At 47.1% G+C, this 19,298-nt stretch overlaps 1 protein-coding gene across 1 annotated transcript in view; it reads right to left on the bottom strand.

Annotated features, from left to right (window-relative positions):
- Positions 1 to 19,298, bottom strand: part of FAM185A (family with sequence similarity 185 member A) — a 221,291-nt gene that overhangs the window by 45,064 nt on the left and 156,929 nt on the right. The window contains exon 6 of the mRNA XM_078679353.1: positions 4,151 to 4,246. Coding sequence (XP_078535479.1) covers positions 4,151 to 4,246 — 96 coding nt within the window. The remainder of the gene's footprint in view (positions 1 to 4,150; positions 4,247 to 19,298) is intronic.

The raw sequence follows: 19,298 nt of genomic DNA, 5'->3' as shown, positions 1-19,298 counted from the left end.
AGGAGAAACTTTGAAAATCTTCATTTATGGGATATGCACCTGGTCAATATGAGGTCTTCAAATGCATTATGGAAACACACCCCAGGTAACAGGTATATTTTTTGTGGGGGGGGGGGGGCATCAGCAGGTTAAAGGTAGGTTGTTTATGGCGTTGCCTGGAAAACCTTTGTCATGCCTTACTTTGCTCGCCCCCCAATACAATTGAGGATCAGAGAGCTGTGGGAAATGTACACTGTACCATGTAAAAAATAACAATGCACACAGGTGAGGTGCTAACATGGCGCTATTATTCAACTCAGGGGTCTAATGAAACATCTGCAGCTTGAGCTTCACTCTTGCAGTCTAGGATGCCAATCTTACCTCTGCTTGTTTATACTAACCCACTGATCATTCCACATATTCTCCCGAGTCATGATTTTATTCTACTTTGTATTTTAGAAACAACAATGATGCATAAACTTAAAAAGTAAAGCTGAACGTTTCAGAGCATTAGTAAGAATCCAGTGGCAGCGAAATATTACGCAAGTCTCTGGTTTAGATTAAATATTACTGCCAACCACCACCCTACACTACAAGATTGGTTGTCTGCATAACAATATATTGGATAGGATGTCGGCGGCCTTTGACACCGTCCCCACGAGGATCTCCTCGTCGGACTCCAAGACATCGGTCTGAGGGGGACGGTGCTCAGCTGGTTTACATCTTTTCTGGCTGACCGCCGACAGACAGTCTGGGCCTCCTTTAGCTCTGCCGAGATGCCGCCATTGGGAGTCGGAGTCCCACAGGGCTCGGTACTGAGCCCGACTCTCTTTAATATCTTTATGACCCCTTTGGCGACTCTGGCCGAGTCTTTCGGGGCCCAGATCGTATCCTATGCTGATGACACCCAGCTGCTCTTTACCTGCCGGAAAGGAGAGGATTTTGACGGAGAGAGTGTCCGCGAGTGCCTTGGGGCTGTGTTTAAATGGCTCCAACTGAACAGCCTCAAGTGCAACTCAGATAAATCGGAGGTGCTCTTCTTCGGTTGTCAATCCGATCCGGACTGGCGGGTATGGTGGCCGGCCGACATGTCTCCCCCTGGGCGTTAGTCGCAGGTAGCTAAGAATCTGGGGGTTAAAATCGACAATGGTCTGACTCTTAGATCTCAGATCCTTACCCTCAATGGCACCTGCTTTGGGCTTCTCCGCATGCTCCGTAAGTTTTTTCCATTGCTCTCTGAGGATCATAGGAGGATTACGGTACAGGCCCTGATAGGGTCAAGACTGGATTATTCCAATGTCCTATATCTTGGCCTGCCCGAATATCTCCTGCAACGGATGCAGGTGGTCCAGAACGCTGCAGCACGGGCCATTTTTGGCCTGCCTAGGCGAGTTAAAGTTTCCGGCCTGTTGCCGTCGCTTCATTGGCTGCCTATCAGACAGCGGATAGTTTTTAAAGCCCTAACCCTTGCCCACAAGGCTTTTTACGCCACGGGGGCTAAATATCTTCAGAAGAGGCTTGCCTCGTATCGTCCTGCTCGTTCTTTGAGGTCAGAGTCGAAATTTCTTGCCATCGTTCCACGTGTGAGGAGGGCCCGCATGGGAGGTCGCTCATTCATGCTCCGGGCCCCTCAGCTTTGGAACACTCTGCCCCTGACCTTACGCAGCACCTCAAATCTGCTGGCTTTCAGGAAGGGCCTGAAAACCTGGCTTTTTGCTCCTTAGTCTTTTCCATGTTCTGTTGACCCTGCCTTTTTTATCTGTTGTGTTTGTCTTTTTAGGTTGTCAATAAAGCGCCGGGACACTCTTTTGAGTAGCCGAGCGCTATAAAAGACACAATATAACATAACATAACATAACAGGAGGATGGAAACAAACACATATAAGATTTGGAGTATGTCCACTGTCACTACAAGGTACATTAATTTTTACGTCACAGGGGAATACACACTGCCATGCTTCAGGTGATCCACCTAATGGCTAGGGAGGGACAAAAACATCAAACCAAATGGCGGGGACACGTGATATCCACTGGATACTCACCGTATTATAGGGGTACACCTATCTGGGTCTACCTGGGTGTCCGGTTTAACATCTACAACCGACTCATAGACAGCAGTGATAAACAAGTCATAATAGAGGGAAAGCTAGATTGCAGACCACTGCTGCTGAGCAGTATCTACACACCCATTATGGGACAATCTAATTTGTACTCCTTTTTAGCCCCACTTCTAGCATCATGGCTAGATAGTCCGCCATTATCGGAGAAGACTTCAGCGGGATTGTTGGCATATTTCTAGCTCACTCTAACCCACGACTACCAAACGCTCTGCTTATACCATAGCCAACGCCCTTCAGGACTGTCTCCAAAACTGGCCTGTATTTGGCATCATAAATACAGACATATTAGAGAATTATTTTATTACTCGGCAGTCCACGATGTTCATGTTCAGGTTTCGACTGATTAGTGGCACATTTGAGCCTATTGCTGGAAGTACAAACCTGCCTAACTTTATCAGATCACCATGCATTTTTGATACACTTACTTACTTTGGGACAACGCACAACACCCATACCCACATGGAAACTTCAGTGTGATGCGCTAGAGGACCCTGCTTTCTATACGTCGATTAAGGAGTTTATTGATCAGCATTTTGAAGAAAATGGGGTTTCAACTGACTCTTAAGTCTTGAAGGTGACACTGCGTGGACATTTCATACAAACATCTGTAGGTGTAAAGAAATCTATTGTCCAACAGATTGATGATTGATGACTAGGCATCCAGGCGAGCTTGAGAAGCAATCTGTGGCAGACCATAGGTATTTCACCAACTTACTCAATGCCAAAGAGGAACATGTGCCTCTGGTTGAACGGTAAAGTAGCAGGACCGTACAGTGTTGGTGGCCCACCAACATACAGAAGGCGACAAGTTGGGAAAACTTTGTTCCTAAATCACATTTTGGCGTTCTCTCCCTCTCACAACAGCAGGACGGACAACGTTGACTAAATGCTAATGCTGCATATACTACTTTGACTTTACACCAATTTACCTTCTGTTTTACCTAAGACACACTTTAAAGAGGCATACAACCTAATATTAGATTTGATTTGGAAAGGTAGTCACCCTCGGGTGGCTATATCCACTTTAAAGCGACATACAGAACAGGAGGAGTGGTGAGTTGAGGATTTCAAATTATATTACATAGTGGTACAAAACCAGAGGCTCCCGAGATGGTTGGCTCAGTTAAATTTAAGTGAACTTGGCGGTGCCACTACATCCACTAAATTAGACCAACTGGCTCCATGGTTCCTACAGCCCTCTAAACTAAATAAAGCTCTGCCCAGACTGATGGGAGTAGCACAACATTGTCACTAAAGGATCCTTCACCGCAAACCTGACACTAGCTTTTAAAGTCCCCATTATACTGCTCTCTTTAATTATCGTTCAACCACTCAAACAGAGAAGACATGTAACAACAAGATGGAAGCGCGTTGGCCTTACAGTGGCAGGTGTTCTTTGTGAAAATGGAGCATAACCACCTTTGAAGAGTTATGAAATAGATCTGACCTTCCGCCTGGGGCATTTCTAACACGCATAATGCAGGTAGCCAAGATGCACTATCTGGGAAATCACAAACACAGAACCACAACCACACAGCTACATGCAAACCCTATTCAACTTGGGCTGGGGACGTAAGCTTGTTACATGACTATACAGAGCATTATTAACATTAACATTATGTGGATCCTAGCACATTGATTCCATTGTAATGTTATGTTTATTCCCAATGCAAAATTCGAATAAAAAAAGGATTGTCATTTCAACTGCCATGGCACCTAGCTTGGCATGCTTGGGTACTTGAGTGTTCACCTAGACCTGGGGCTCACCACGCTCAGTGAAAAACTTACTTATCCTCACAATAATGGGCACTTGCTACATAAGCATTGTTTTGATGTACCAAAACATATGCCTGTTAAAAATAAAGAAATATTGGATTATGAAGCATATCAATAACCTAATAAAAATATTTTTTAAAAGCTTAGTGGTAAGTTTATTTGACAGCGATAGAACATAGTGTACTTGTATACATGAACTACTTAGATAGATTCCCCAACTCTGGTTATGCACGCATCCTCGACATTATAAGTTTCAAACATTTCATAGTTCCTACCTTTCTGTGATTTCAGATCAACCTGTCCCAACTGGGATATATAGGCATCGATTTCTCCTTGATGTGTAGAGGCTTTCAAAGAACCATCAGATGAATCTACAAGATGGAAACCCATGCAGCAGATAAGAAGCTAGATTTCCAAACTATGCACAGCAACTGAACATACAACATGCATACTATTTATCTCATGACAAAATACACGTTTAATTACTGTGGACTTTGATGAATTGGATGCTTAGCACTAAACATTCGACAATAGTTTCATTTTAAATTCCTAAAGTGCTCACAGATGTGTAATGGAATAAATTCCAAAAATGTAGCTTTTTCCCCCGTTTGTTTGCGTACATCTATCAACTCTCTCAAAACAAACACAGCTCAAAAACAATCCCAGTCAGCAGTTTTTATGGGCTTAAAGGTTGTTTACCCCAGAATCAATTCATACCGATGAGCAAATGAAAGAAGTAATCTATAACACTCTATGAGGTAAAGTATTCGCCCCCTCAAATCTAAGAACAATACAACTGAAGTTCGGAAACAAGCTTTTCAGCCTTCCCTAGGTGTTCCATTTAGCTTATGTGGAAACTGATTGTGCTATTTGGGTTTTGAACCAGGAAGCATGCGAGGGTTCATTACTTTGATAAATGTATTTTGGCGACCTCTAAACGCCTGGTTGGCACCTACTGTGAAGAACTCTGTCAGGTGCAGGTTCAGCTATCTTAGGAACTTTCTTCCTAAAGGAATACGAGAAGTTAAGGTTCCCGATACAATGTGTAATGTGTCAAGAAATAATGATCTTACAAAGCCCTTTATAAAGAAGACCCTGAACATAGCACCAGATAAGCCTGGCACCTAAAAGACTAGAAGCTCTACAGTCATGTCTGGAAAACTATCTTTGACAAGTATGGCAAAGTGCAGCCATAAACCTCTGCGATTTCACCGTAGAGATGAGACTAGTGTTTGTCTGGCCTGGCAACACCAGCTACCACTGGAGAACTGTGACAAAAAATGGATGACTAGAGGCCCTGATGGCTCTTGCTTTACAAGGGGAACAGAAGAAACCTAACACTTTCTTTTTGTATGCACAACACTGAATTATAAGGACATTCTGGAAATTGTTGACCTGATATTGGTCCAACAATTATAACGAAATACCTGCCGGTCTAATGGCAGATCAGGAAGTAGGAGTAACAAGACAAATGACTTCGAATCTAGAGAGAGCCTTCAACATAAGGGAGAAAGGGTCATTGCACACCAAGAACATGCTAGAGGCTGAGCAGTCTCTGTAACACAGTAAAAACTGCAGCGATCAGATGGAATGCCAAGACAAAAACACGTTCAAGAATGAAGGGACTAGACAATCCTTAACGAACTTAAGACGCAAATGAAAATACTGCTTTTTAGGGCTCGGACTCCTCCCCAGTGAAACTGGGAGGAGTTTCGAGAACTAATGTTAAAGGAGAAAAAAAAGAAGTATCTCCTAGGGCCTTGGTGAGAGGAATTCCACACATTCCTTAGCGTTTTCTGTCATCTGGTCAGTGATTCGTCTTCCTTGTGTTTTCGTTTTAATAGGCTTGAAGTGATAGGGTAAATGTAGTTTTGTTCCGCCATTTTGGGCATATTTCGTTCGTGCTCGCGCAAAGAAGTACATAAATTATAATTAGGAGCTGTCAGGGTGCCTCCGTTAGTGAATCCAGATGGCCGGGCGCGTTCACAATTCTGCAGCGCTCAGCGCGCAGCTTCCTTGTTTTTTTTTGGGAGCGGGCTTTTTTTTGCTTTCAGTGCAGCACCAGCACATGGATCTGTCATGCGGTTTCTTAGCTCACGCTGCTGTCGGTCCCCAGGATGCCGTATGGGGAGGATTGCAGCAACGGGTTTCTTGGTTTCTACCTTGCTATGTCTGCGGTGCACTGTCCATGCTCTTCTCTCGCAGCTGCATTAGACACTTTAGGTCACGGACTTAGCGTCTCGTTTTGAGAAGCATCTTCAACGCTGTACCGCTTATTCCTGCCCACCCCCCCGGCTTAGCTGGCTGCTGCAGCCGCCGACGCCTAGCCGAGGTAAATATGCCGATGTTTCTGTAGCATCTACCCCTTAGAGAACCCAGGAAGGCCGGAACTCGGGCTCTGCACTGCAGAGCCTCTCCCTCCGGTGACCGGCTTGTTTTCATTCCACTTGATTCAAATACGCCTGGGAAGTGCCGGCTGGGTTTAGTGTGCGCATGCGTACTGACTTCCAAAGGACAGCTTCAATCCATGGATCGCCTATTGTAAGGCAGGTTGGTGGATATTCAGGTGGCAACATCGCTCTTCCTGGTGCGTTTCCTGGATTTCGATAGGTTTTATATTACGCAGTTCTTTCTAAAAGAACCAGCAAGTCTTCTATGACGAAAGGCTCCATAATAACCGGCAATGTGAGTTCCGTTCATAGGTTTACATTGGACGTATTTGATAACACATGACGAATCATAACAAGTTCAGGATTTCCCGATTACCGTCTCTTAGTTGGCGCTTGCGCAGGGTCCCATCTTTTCAGGGGCCCTGATAGATCCGACCCTGTTCTGCAATCTTGCCCTGACGACCTTGTAATCCTTAAACAGATAGTTTTCCGTTGATGCACTTTTAATGTGGGCGATGTGTGAGAGTCTATTACAGACAAATGTTTTTCATCCAACATACATAAAAAGTCTTTTGGATCCCCAAAACACCTCACATATGAGAAGTCAGAGGGTGTCACAGAGAATATTTTCAGTAATATGTGTGAGCTCCTGCTGTCTTAAAATATTGAAAACGTACCTCACTATCCATGAATATTAAATAAAAACGCCGTTAGAATTTGGACAATTGTGCCTTTGCACTGTCTGTGATAAGGCCATGAAAGAGCTGGAATTGGGTCCTATATTATTAGTTGTTCCGAATACCCCCGAATAATACTTTGAGCCCCCAACACCCATAACATGTTCCTGTTCCCATGTAGGCCCCCACTGTGAACAGTGCAGCTCTCTTTACGTCTGTCTGAAAACAAGTTCATACAGTTTACACCGGATTATCCAGAAGCAGAGTTATAATTTGTTCTGATTTAAGATTAAATCTGTTCCCTCAAAACTGCCTTTTGAATAGACATCTGGTGACATGGCTCTGCAGAGCCCTGGCTACAATGGTGCATAGCCCACTAGTAGTCCTGCGGGGCAGATGGGAGAGATTGCTGTAGTGAGTGCAGAGTGAGTGCAAGTGCAGAGTGAGTGCAGAGTGTGAGTGAGTGCAGAGTGTGAGTGAGTGCAGAGAGTGAGTGCAGTGTGAGTGAGTGCAGAATGAGTGAGTGCGTGCAGAGTGAGTGATTGCAGAGTCAGTGCAGAGCGAGTAGAAGTGCAGAGTGTGAGTGAGTGCAGAGTGTGAGTGAGTGCAGAGTGTGAGTGAGTGCAGAGTGTGAGTGAGTGCAGAGTGAGTGCAGAGTGAGTGCAGAGCGAGTGTGAGTGCAGAGCGAGTGTGAGTGCAGATGCAGAGTGAGTGTAGAGTGAGTGCAGGTGCAGAGTGAGTGCAGAGTGACTGCGAGGGTATTGAGTGTGACTGCAGAGTGACAGTGACTGCAGAGTGACAGTGACTGCAGTGTGGGAGTGTGCAGGGTGAACAGTGTGAGTGTGCAGGGTGAACAGTGTGTGAGTGTGCAGGTTGAACAGTGTGAGTGTGCAGGGTGGTGAGTGTGCAGGGTGAGCAGTGTGTGAGTGTGTAGGGGCAGTGTGTAAGTGTGCAGGATACGAACACTCAAACTAAGTCCACCACACACACATATATAAGACCACACACATAAGACCACACACACACACACCACACTCTCACCACCACACACTCACCACCACTCACCACCACACACACAACCACACACCACCAGCCGTCAGTGCACGCTTTCACCAGGCACAAACACCAACAGCCATCAGTGCACGCTTTCACCGGGCACAAACACCACCAGGCGTCAGTGCAGGCTTCCACCAGGCACACAACACCAAACGTCAGTGCACGCTTTCACCAAACACACACACACACCACCAGTGCACACTTTCACCAGGCACACAAACACCAGCCGTCAGTGCACGCTTTTACCAGGCGCACTCACCACCAGCCGTCAGTGCACGCTTTTACTAGGCGCACTCACCACCAGCCATCAGTGCACGCTTTCACCAGGCACACACACCACCAGCCATCTGTACACACGTTTACCAGGCACACACACCACCAGCCGTCAGTGCACGCTTCCACCAGGCACACACACCTCCAGCCAGCAGTGCACGCTTCCACCAAGCACACACACCACCATCCATCAGTGAACAATTTCTACAGGCACACACACCAACAGCCATCAGTGCACACATCAATTGTTAACGCATCCACAATAAACTATTGTAGCAATCGCAGTATGGTGCACTTCACTTTTAAACAAATTCATCTAAAGCGCAGCATGCCACCATTGATACAATTCCAATCCAACCCACATATTTCTACTACACACCACATGCATACACTCCATAACACATGGATAAAAGACATTGCCATTTACAATGCCATTACCTCTAACTCAAATAAATCCGAGACCTATTGCATTTCTAATGCTTGTTTAATTTACCTTCAACTTGTCTATCTTGTTTGCATGGCTTGGAAAAGGTTTCGGAGTCAAGAAGTTGCTTCTTCCCAAAAAGGCAGATATGAGGATTGCTGTTCTTTGAAGAATACTGGTCATAATCCTTCAAGGGGACTAGGGTGGCTCCCTGACCTAATTCCACAATGTCACAGCTGTGGCAGTACCAACAGAAGGTTATCTACCTTCAACCAGGAAAAAAGTCGGTCTCGAGAGTTCGAGGCGACTCCAGCAAGCATTAAGGGTCTGATGTATGCCTCCATTATGTGGCTTGCTGAAGCTGGGTCTGTGGCTTCTAATGCCTGGCTGGTGACCTGTATACGGGAGGCCATTATGCTAAAAACACTTTAGAACACTAAAGTGTGGCCTGTGGATGAAAGATGGTTCACAAAAGGGCAAAGAAAATCTTGCAAAGAAAAAGTGTTCTCATTTTTAGGTTTCGACCTGGCGAGGGCACTGCAAAGCAGTGCCCCTCCCAGGGCGAAAGCTTTTGAGTTACAGTATGGATGTTCGGCACCGCCTCTGTTTCCCATTGGCTAGCTCCATAAATGGACGCTAGCCATTGGCAAATAGAGGCGTCCGTCATCCTGCGAGGCGACTCGTGGGCGTTCCTGGGATGTTTTTCTCATCCGGCCCCTTTGGACACGTCAGTGCGGCGGTGGTCGGGGTTTATTTTTTTTGACGTCGAGGTTTCATTTGCTCATTCCGTGGCCGACCGCCGCCGGAGGAAGTCCAGGTTAGTGCCTTTCTTGCCGTTCCCTCCCCCCTCCCGCTGTCCGTGTGCCTGCCCCCCTCCCACTGTCCGTGTGCCTGCCCGCCCCCCTCCCGCTGTCCCGTTCCCGACCCCCCCTCCCGCTCTCCGTGTGCCCGTTCCCGCACCACTTTTTGTTTGTTTTACTGTTTTGTTTTCTATCAATGGCGGCAGGCCAATTGAAGGAAGTTATATATTACATAAATTTCAACTACCAGTTGAAGTAGGAAATGCTGCTTGGCTGGAAGGTTGGTGTGTGTGGTCATATAAACAGTCATTGTCTGTCTCTGAGCTTAGCTGAGACAACACGTCCCTCCTGGCACACTCACGCTCAGCTCCGAATGAAAACATCTAGGCTCAGAGGTGTTTCGCCGGAGCCCGCGGCTGACACCGTGTGCCGTGGCGGGGTTTGGTGTCGGCGGCGGAGTCCACGTCGGAGTTCCCATGACAGAAGAGGGGTGCACCGATGGGCGGGGCGTGGCACCCCTTCCAGGACCTCTGGTGCCTGCTTTTGAGAGTGACGCATTTTGGGGCACTTGAGGATTTGGCCGGCTGTGGCTTCTGCGGCGGGGAGCTGGCGACGCTTCAATGTTCCCAGCTATTTCTGGATCGCGTTTATGAGAACCACCCGTGCAAGCATCCAGCGTGTGTTGTACACCAACCGGCATGTTTGTCTGTAACAACACAGCCTCTGCGCCTGCCATAGACTGACACAGGAAGGTGGATACTGTTTGCATGTCTGTGCTTTCACTGAGTACTACATATGTGCTATCAATGTATGCATGGCTACGTAGAATACATTTGTTCGGCTGGATAATTCTTCAGGGGTGCATTACTTGTTGAGTGTTTTAAGGATATCAAGTAGACGAGGTAAACAGAGAGTGATGCACGCGTGAGACTGTCCATAACACGACATGCTTGCTGCAGGTTTGGAAGTGTTATGACAGAGCAACTTCAGTACCACCCGGTTGGTGCCCAAGCATATTTGCAAAGCTACCCTTCCGTACATCTCTACCAGTCACCAGCAGCGTGTTGTGTTTGATGACGTCTGCTTGGTTATTAACAAAAACACGAAGACCAAGTATTAGATTTGCAAACTTAATTGAAACTACTCTTAGTTTATCACACAGGCAACATTTTTGTTGTGATTAATGTGTTCTCTCCAGTCTGTTACGGCCCACCTCCCGCTGTCCGTGTGCCTGCCCCCCCCCCTCCCGCTGTCCGTGTGCCTGCCTGCCCCCCTCCCGCTGTCCGTGTGCCTGCCCGCCCCCCTCCCGCTGTCCGTGTGCCTGCCCGCCCCCTCCCGCTGTCCCGTTCCCGACCCCCCCTCCCGCTCTCCGTGTGCCCGTTCCCGCACCACTTGTTTCATATTATTGGTATTCCTTATTTGTTTCCTAGTCAGCTAACCCCGCGTCCCTTCCAGAAAACTGTGGTCAATACAAATGGCTAAAAAGTAGTTCCTTGGGTTTGTGGAGTACGATATACTTAATGATTTACAAATTCTCAGTGAGTTGAGTATGTCTGCTTCTGTGCACGACCAAACTATAGATGAGCCTTAAACACATTTAAAGTATTGTTCTCAAATTACTGGGGTAATTTAATCATTTCTTTATTTACACATGAGTGTAGTAGATATGTGAATGTCCACGTTATTGACATTTTTTACGAATAGTTTGGTGCAATTTGTGCTATAAAATGCACTTCTAAACTATGAAATCCGTGATCACTGTTCACCAAATTTCACATATGTAAGCACATCAGTTCTAGAAATTTAGGTGAAATTGACGAACATAGATCAAATAATAAAATAATTGTAGCCAAAATATGGTTCCTGTATTCTCTAAGGAAAGTGCAACATAACCGTATCTGTCGTTTTTATTTGGCCACTATAATATTTGTGCCTTTAGACATATAGGATATAACAGGCAATTGTGTATTATGTATTCGGGGTGATGGTCACATGATAATGAACCATGAGGCTGAGTGGACTGTAAATGTCAACAGAACTGCTTCACGTTTCAAGTTTATTTTTGACATTGTTTTGTAAAATGCAGTGTACCATACTTATTTCTCAGCTTATGTTAGTTCCACAATTTATGGACAATTAATAATTCATATTTCGAGTATCATTGGTGTGAAATACTGCTGTTGCAACACTATGATTATCATCTGAAACTAAAAACACACAGATTGTCTTAAGTTGTAGTTCGCTATGCTACTACCCTTGCACCCCCTAATTAACTGTTCATGCAGTTCATAAATTCCCTACGGCTAGTGCCCCTGCCTGCAGTAATTGATGGGCTCGGGTATGCCCATCAGGCACTAGACACAGTATCACCTGGGACAATGCCCTGGGTCCAGTACCTCTGCTTAAGAGTCTGCTTTCATTCATGTTAGAAGGCTTTGGGCACAGTGCCCTTCTCTGGTGGTGTGAAAGTGTGTGTGAAGGTGTGTGTGGCTCTGGGTGTGTGTGGCTCTGGGTGTGTGGGTGTGTGGCTCTGAGTGTGTGGGTGTGTGGCTCTGAGTGTGTGGGTGGCTCTGGGTGTGTGGGTGTGTGTGACTCTGGGTGTGTGTGTGGCTCTGGGTGTGTGTGTAGCTCTGGGTGTGTGGGTAGCTCTGGGTGTGTGGGTGTGTGTGTGGCTCTTAGTGTGGGTCTGGGTGTGTGGGTGGCTCTAGGTGGGTGTGTGTGTGTGGCTCTGGGTGTGTGTGTGTGGCTCTGGGTGTGTGTGTGTGGTAGTAATTGCTGTCTTCTGAGCTCGTCCGTAGGGTACAATAGGTCTCACATTTGCGAGAGATTAAGCTAATGGCAATGTAAATGACAATGCCATTTATTTATCTGTTTTCAAAACCAACTCATAAATACAAAATTTGTCATTTACAATGCCAATAGCTCTAATTTTTCCAAAGGCGAAACCATTGCATTGTAAATGCTTGTTATTTCTAGTGCATGAAGCAACGGTCCTAAAAGGGAACCAGGAAATATTTTTCATGGTGGGGAAAGACAAATTTTGCACCCTGTTCTTCTATCTCATACCAAAAGATCTGTTGTCAGAGATTTTATGTAATCTCTTCCCTTATGTTGAACCCCCAGTCCCCAAATGTCACCAAGAAGCTCCAATTAAAATATAACACAATAAGAATTGTAGCTTCCAAAGGGAAGTGGTCTCTCCCAACTTCATACGTTTCACAGATTCCCTAATAATAACGCTCCAGTTTAAAATCCTGTGCCTCATGCTGAAGGCTTGTTTACGACAAGACATGCTTTATGGAACCAGCAATATGTGCATGAATTTCTTTCATCTGGGCCTCAAAGCCAAATTTGTAGGATGCTACTTTTCGGTTGTTGCTGCTATTTTAACAAACTGCCTCTCCATACGAGAATTGCCTTGACTAATGATCGAAACCTGTACATGGCTTTTATTCATCCTTGTTGAATATCTCTTGCGGCGCTCCATTGATACACCACAGAACGCTCTAGGCACTAAGAGACTTGTATTGACATGTGTGAGCTTCAGGCATTTCGGATCAAGTTAAATCCCGCAAATACCTTTCTTCTTGGTGGTCTGGCGACACAAGTTGCAGGTAATAAGCTTAAGGGCAGAAGACCCTGTGGAAGTGATGGTCTGCATCCCTGTCAGCCAATCAAAAATTGGAGTTTGGTGATCAAGTGGTCTTCAAGAACTGTAAGAGAGACTTGCACCTAATGAAAAGCAATGCCTTCTTGTCTCCAGGACTTGGGACTTTGTACTGATTTGTGTGATCGGCATTGGTAGGGACCCTTAGGGGACGTTTAGGCACTAACACCTAGAGCCCTGATGATTGGGGGGGGGGGGAATCTTGAAGGATTAGCATAAAATGACATCCGTGGATGGGAGCTAAGATTTGTCTGACTGCTGATAGTAATACTGGACGGTGATCTGGTGGCAAATACTCCAGTCTTGTGGCGGTTAATGATCTTGTTTGTCAAAGGTAGAAATATGCCTATCCCACTGGAGGGAAGACCAGTACTTTGCCTGGCCCCGATCAGTAAAGAACAAAGCCACACCTGTCAATCCAGCCCTGTGCGTTGTGGAAAAACTGCGGCCTTTTTCAAAGTCTTTAAAGTGTCTGGAAGATACGAAGAAGCCCATGAAGAGCCCAACTGAGATAGGTCAGGAGTATTAAAATATTCTGAAGAAGCCAGTGCTATGTAGCTGGAGCTAAGAGAGAAGGAGGTAGCAGAACTGCTGGAGTAAGGGCAATTGGAGTAGCAGGATGGGTGACAGAACCAGGAGCAAACATTTATGTTATTACTGATGTTTGAGACAGCAATCTTTTAAAAAGGAAAAGCAAAAGATTAGAATTTGAAGACCAGTAATATGGTCACCATAAGTATGAGGTGTATTGTGCTTTTTTGACAAATGGAAAAAGGTAAGTCCTAGTAGAGTCTTCTCCAGTTGACAGCAAAGGACCGGTAAGTCGGAACCCCTTTGTCTTTACGAATATCTGCCATGTCACATCTTTGGGACAGGACCAGACTGTAGGCAGTATATTCACACATCGTGCTGGTTATAAAATATTTTTTTAGGCCATGGGTTTGACAGGCTCTGAGAAGCAACATTTTAGTAAACGTTGCTCAGATTGAACTAAAAGCTATTAAACTATTAAGAGGGCAGTTACAGGTTGCAGGCATAGAAAAAGACTATTCCTTCTAACAACAACCTGCAACAGGCCCTCAAGGTGGGGCTACAAGTGCTACAACTGCGAAAAGGGATCTCGCAAAAAAAAAAAAAAAACACTTCAAAAGAAAACTTATTTAGTTGAGATACTTGTAACAATATGCTGGAGTAGACATCTGGTTCGATTATTCTCAGAGTTAGGCAACATTTCTCTAGAGAGCTCAACAGATTATTCCGCAACACATTACACGCAGTAAAAATCTAAAGCAGGGGATGTAACTAAGCATTTTCCACCTCATTTCCAACACATGAGGTGAACAGGCAATAGAAAATAAAGTATGCAAATGACAGGCAGTAATTCAAAATGATGTGATTCTCTGAATCATCAAATAGTGGAGAATTGGCTCTTGGAATAGTCATGTTTACACCTGTCCACACAAGACAAAACCAACTATTCTAGGATCAAACCTTACTTAACTCAAGAGCACTGTAACTAAACCCAACTAAGTGATTTTAAAAAGGTAGTCTGGTGATATTTTTCCTACCCATCATCAATAACTGTTGATTGGATCGAGATAGAGGGCGGTGTTCTGGTGACCGACCCAATAGAGATAGTGATATGCTTCGCTGACCATTTTAGATCTGTGTACTCTTCTGTGTCAGACAGACCGGAAGAGGACTCATGTTTGTTGTTACGAGACATTGCGCTCCCGTGCCTCTCTGTGGAAGATAGAGACCTTCTGGATAGTAAGATCACTGCAGATGAGGTGGCGTTGGCAATGCGTTCCCTGAATTCTGGTAAGGCTATGGGTCCCAACGGTCTCCCGATTGAGCTCTATAAGCTTCGCCCAGATAGGATTGCTCCATATTTGAGGGATATGTTTTTGGAATCCGGGGATCGTGGTTTCCTTCCTTGTGAACAGAGATTAGCTTCGATAGTAGTGATTCACAAGGAGGGAAAACCTAGGAATAGGTGTGCCTCGTAAAAGACCGATATCATTATTAAATGCTGAGCCCAAGATTCTCGCTAAGTTGTTAGCTAATAGACTGATAAAGGTTATTTGCGAGTTGGTTCACCTAGATCAATCGGGCTTTATCCCGCACAGAAACACGGCGCTGAATCTTTGGCAGTTGCATGGTGTGCTCGCAAAGGCCTCGACGTTGCGTGAACCGGCCATTTTGGCATCATTAGATGCCACAATGGCGTTTGATACTGTTGAATGGCCGTATTTGTGGGCGGTGCTGGCTAAATTCGGTTTCGGTTCGGATTTCATTAGCTAAAAAAAAATATTAAAAAAAATAAAAATAAAAATAACTGTTGATTGATGGAGACGTGCATGTGTATCCGAAAAATATATCTTCAGTGCTAGTGCTACATGATCGCAGAGTAAGGTGCTGAATTCTGGTATGCTCCTCAAAGAGAAAATCAATTGCATGGAATGCTTGGAATAAATCCCTTACAAAGGGACAGGAGATCGAGGGACTATGAATCAGAATATGTAAATTCGAGTTTTCACGATGATTATGCAGCACTGCAGTGACCAAATCCAGATGGCTAAACTGATTTGATCTATGTACTGAAAAAACACCAGGTTGTAAACACAGATGGTGCCCACAACAAATTTATGCACTGGAACTTGCTGCTAATAGTTCATTACAGTTTTTTTCATGCTTACAGAGCTTATACTGGGCGGAGGGCTAGGCGACACTCGCTCTTTGCATCTGCCACATTCTCAGAGGTCTGCTCTACTGGTGCACCACTGCCACTTCCCTGCTAAGGTAGGTGTTCAAGGCCCACCTCCACCCACAGACTCCTGCCTGCGCCTCATCCTTGGTGTTCCAGTGGGAGAGCCTTGCTCTTCTGCTGGTCCACTGTTGTCTGGCTTTGTGTTTTGTGCCATGTGTCTGTTTTCTGTCTTTTGTTCCAGTTCTCTGTCTTCTGTTATTGTGCCTCTATTTCATAGCTGTATTTTAATTGTACCTGTTTTCTCCTCCATGCCCGTTCTGTTATTGTGCCTCTATTTCATAACTGCATTGCAATTGTTACTATTCTCTCTTCCGTGCCCATTCGGTTATTGTGCCTTTATTTTGTATTTGTATTGTAATTGTACCCTTATTTTCCTCCGTGCCAGTTTTTGCCGATGCGGCCCCTGCGGCCCCTCCCCCCTGCTGTTTCCCACTTCCACCTCCCAGCTGCGCTTCCCTTCCTTTCCCTTCCTTATTTCATGGCGGCAGCTGCGTGGCCGCGCCGCTGGTGTGCCAAAGGCAAGCCCATCCACGAGCCGACCGCAACCAGCGCCAGAGACCCTGGATCTCCTACCACCCACCGCTACGACTCAGCTGCCCTCCTCACACACAACCCTGGAAGGAACAACAACAGCCAGCTGTCCACGCCTAACACCACCCATGGCCACTTCTCCTGCCGACACTGGTGCCATACCTTCACCACCCTCCGCACCCCAATGGCAACTGCCCCCACACCAGAAGCCAGCACCCTGAAGCCCTAGGGTGCATCCTCCTCAATGTCCGCTCCCTGCACAGACATGCTGTAGAGACCTGGGACCTCCTCGACACCCTCTCGCCAGACATTGCCTTCTTCACAGAAATATGGACCAACTCCACCACCGCTCCTGACATCGCCGCCGCCATCCTTGACGGATACAAGATCCAGAGGAAGGACCGTCCCAACCGCGCAGGAGGAGGGCTCGCCATCGCACACAGGAGCTCCCTCCGACTCTCCACCTCCAGCATGAGCGACAGCCTGCCCACCAACGAACACCTCCACTTCCAGATCCAGACCAGCCCCAGAACAACCCTACGAGGCACCCTCGCCTACAGACCTCCCGGACATCGAACTGCGTTCACCACTACCATCGCCGACCCCATCGTGCCCCACGCCCTTGCCTCCACGGACTACATGCTCATCGAAGACCTCAACTTCCACCTCGACAACCTCAGCGACCCCAACTCTGCCACCCTCCTGGACAACTTCGGACTGAAACAACTCATCACCACACCCACCCACAAGGCATGACACATCTTCGCAGGAGGCAACAACGTCCACTTCAGCCACACCAAATAACCCCCCTGGACGGACCACCACTGCGTACACTTCCACGTCAACAAGCCCACTGCCCCAAACCTGCCCCCAGCCCGTCGCAAAGAAACTGGAGCAAGGTCACTGAGGAGCAGCTCAACTCCACCCTCAACTGCGATGCCCCCTCCACCTCGACCAACGCCAACCTCGCAGCCAAAGACCTCCACAAATGGATCACCAACTGCGCAGATGAGTTCGCACACCTACATAACCCCGACAGACAGCGCCCCAGGAAGGCCACCTGGTTCACCACCGACATTCAGGAATCCAGATGCACCAATCCTCTGAAGACTGCACCACCTACAAGAACGCCAAGACAGAATACAACCAACGCATCAGACCCATCAAAAGGACCTTCATCCAGAACAAGATCCTAACCAACTCCAGCAACTCAAAGGAACTCTTCAGCATCATCCAAGAATTAGCCAAACACCCCAGCTAAACCACGGACATCACTCCCTCCCAGGACCTCTGCAATAAGCTTGGCTCCTACTTCCATCTGAAAATCAAGGCCCTCTACGACAACTTCAGTGAACAGACTCCAGAAACTACCCTTCTCCCAGCGACGACAGCCAGCCCACCATCACCGCCTGGACCCCGGTCACCACCGAAGATACCACCACAACCATGAAGAGCACTCACTCAGGAGCCCCCACAAACCCCCTGCCTGCCGCACATTTTCCAGAGAGCCCGAGCTACGACACCAACAATGCCTCCCTCAAATCCAGCATTTTCCCCGATGACGGGAAACGCACAGAAGTTAAGCTCCTCCTCAAGAAACCCTCTGCAGACCCGACGGACCTGAAGAACTACCAACCCATCTCTCTCCTTCCCTTCACAGCCCAAGTCACCGAGAGGATAGTCAATGCCTAGCTGACAAACTTCATCTAAGAGAACGCCATCACCAACTCCTCCCAGTCCAGATTCCGCAGTAACCACAACACCGAGACAGCCCTCCTCGCCGCCACAGATGACATGCGCATGCTCCTCGACCAAGGCCACACCGCAGCTCTCATCCTACTGGACCTCTAAGCAGCCTTCAACACAGTCTCCCACCGCACTTTCGCAGCCAGACTCCATGCTGGCATACAGGGAACCACACTCAATTGGCTCCGCTCCTTCCTCGCCGGCAGAACCCAAAGAATCAGACTCCCGCCTTTCCTCTCCGATCAACTGCAGAGTACCCAAAGGATCATCTCTCAGTCCCACGCTCTTCAACATCTAAATGGCCGCCATCGTCAGACAGCATGGACTCCGCATAGTATCTTACGCCGATGACACCCAGCTCATCCGATCCCTCACGAAGGACCCCAAACCCACCCGACTCAGCTTCCAAGAAGGAATGAAAGCTGTTGCAGCTTGGATGAGCAGCAGCTGTCTGAAACTCAACTCGAGAAGACATAAGTCCTCATTCTTGGACCCACCCCCTTAGCGTGGGACAACTCCTGGTCGCACACCGCCCTCGGCAACCCTCCCACCCCCACAGACCACACCCAGATCCTCAGCATCATACTCAACTCCTCCCTCCCGACAGATCAACGCCATCGCCTCCACTTGCTTCAACACCTCCGCATTCTCCACAAGACCTTCAAGTTGATCCCCCCGAAGCCAGAAAGACCGTCACCCATGCTCTCATAACAAGCAGACTGGACTACCGAAACGCCCTCAATGCTGGAATCAACAAATCCCTACTATGCAAACTCCAGACTATTCAAAACACCGTGGCCAGGCTCGTCCTCGGCATCCCACGACATGAGCACATCACCCAACACCTTCTAAACCTCCACTGGCTCCCCGTCGAGAAGAGAGTAATCTTTAAGCTACTCACCCACGCCTACAAATCCCTCCACAACACCAAACCCAAATACCTCATAGTACCCAAAAGGAACCTCTGCTCCGCCGGCCTCGCCCTAACAGAAACCCTGCACATCCGCAGAACCAGAACAGGTGGAAGAGCCTTCCTCTACATCGCAGCCAAAGCCTGGAACGAGCTCCGAGTCAACATCAGACGCTTCC

The sequence above is a fragment of the Lissotriton helveticus genome, chromosome 1_1, assembly GCF_964261635.1.
Source record: "Lissotriton helveticus chromosome 1_1, aLisHel1.1, whole genome shotgun sequence".
Classification (NCBI taxonomy): Eukaryota; Metazoa; Chordata; class Amphibia; order Caudata; family Salamandridae; genus Lissotriton; species Lissotriton helveticus.
Note: the sequence above shows the minus strand (reverse complement) of the source record. Positions and strands in the feature narration are given on the sequence as shown.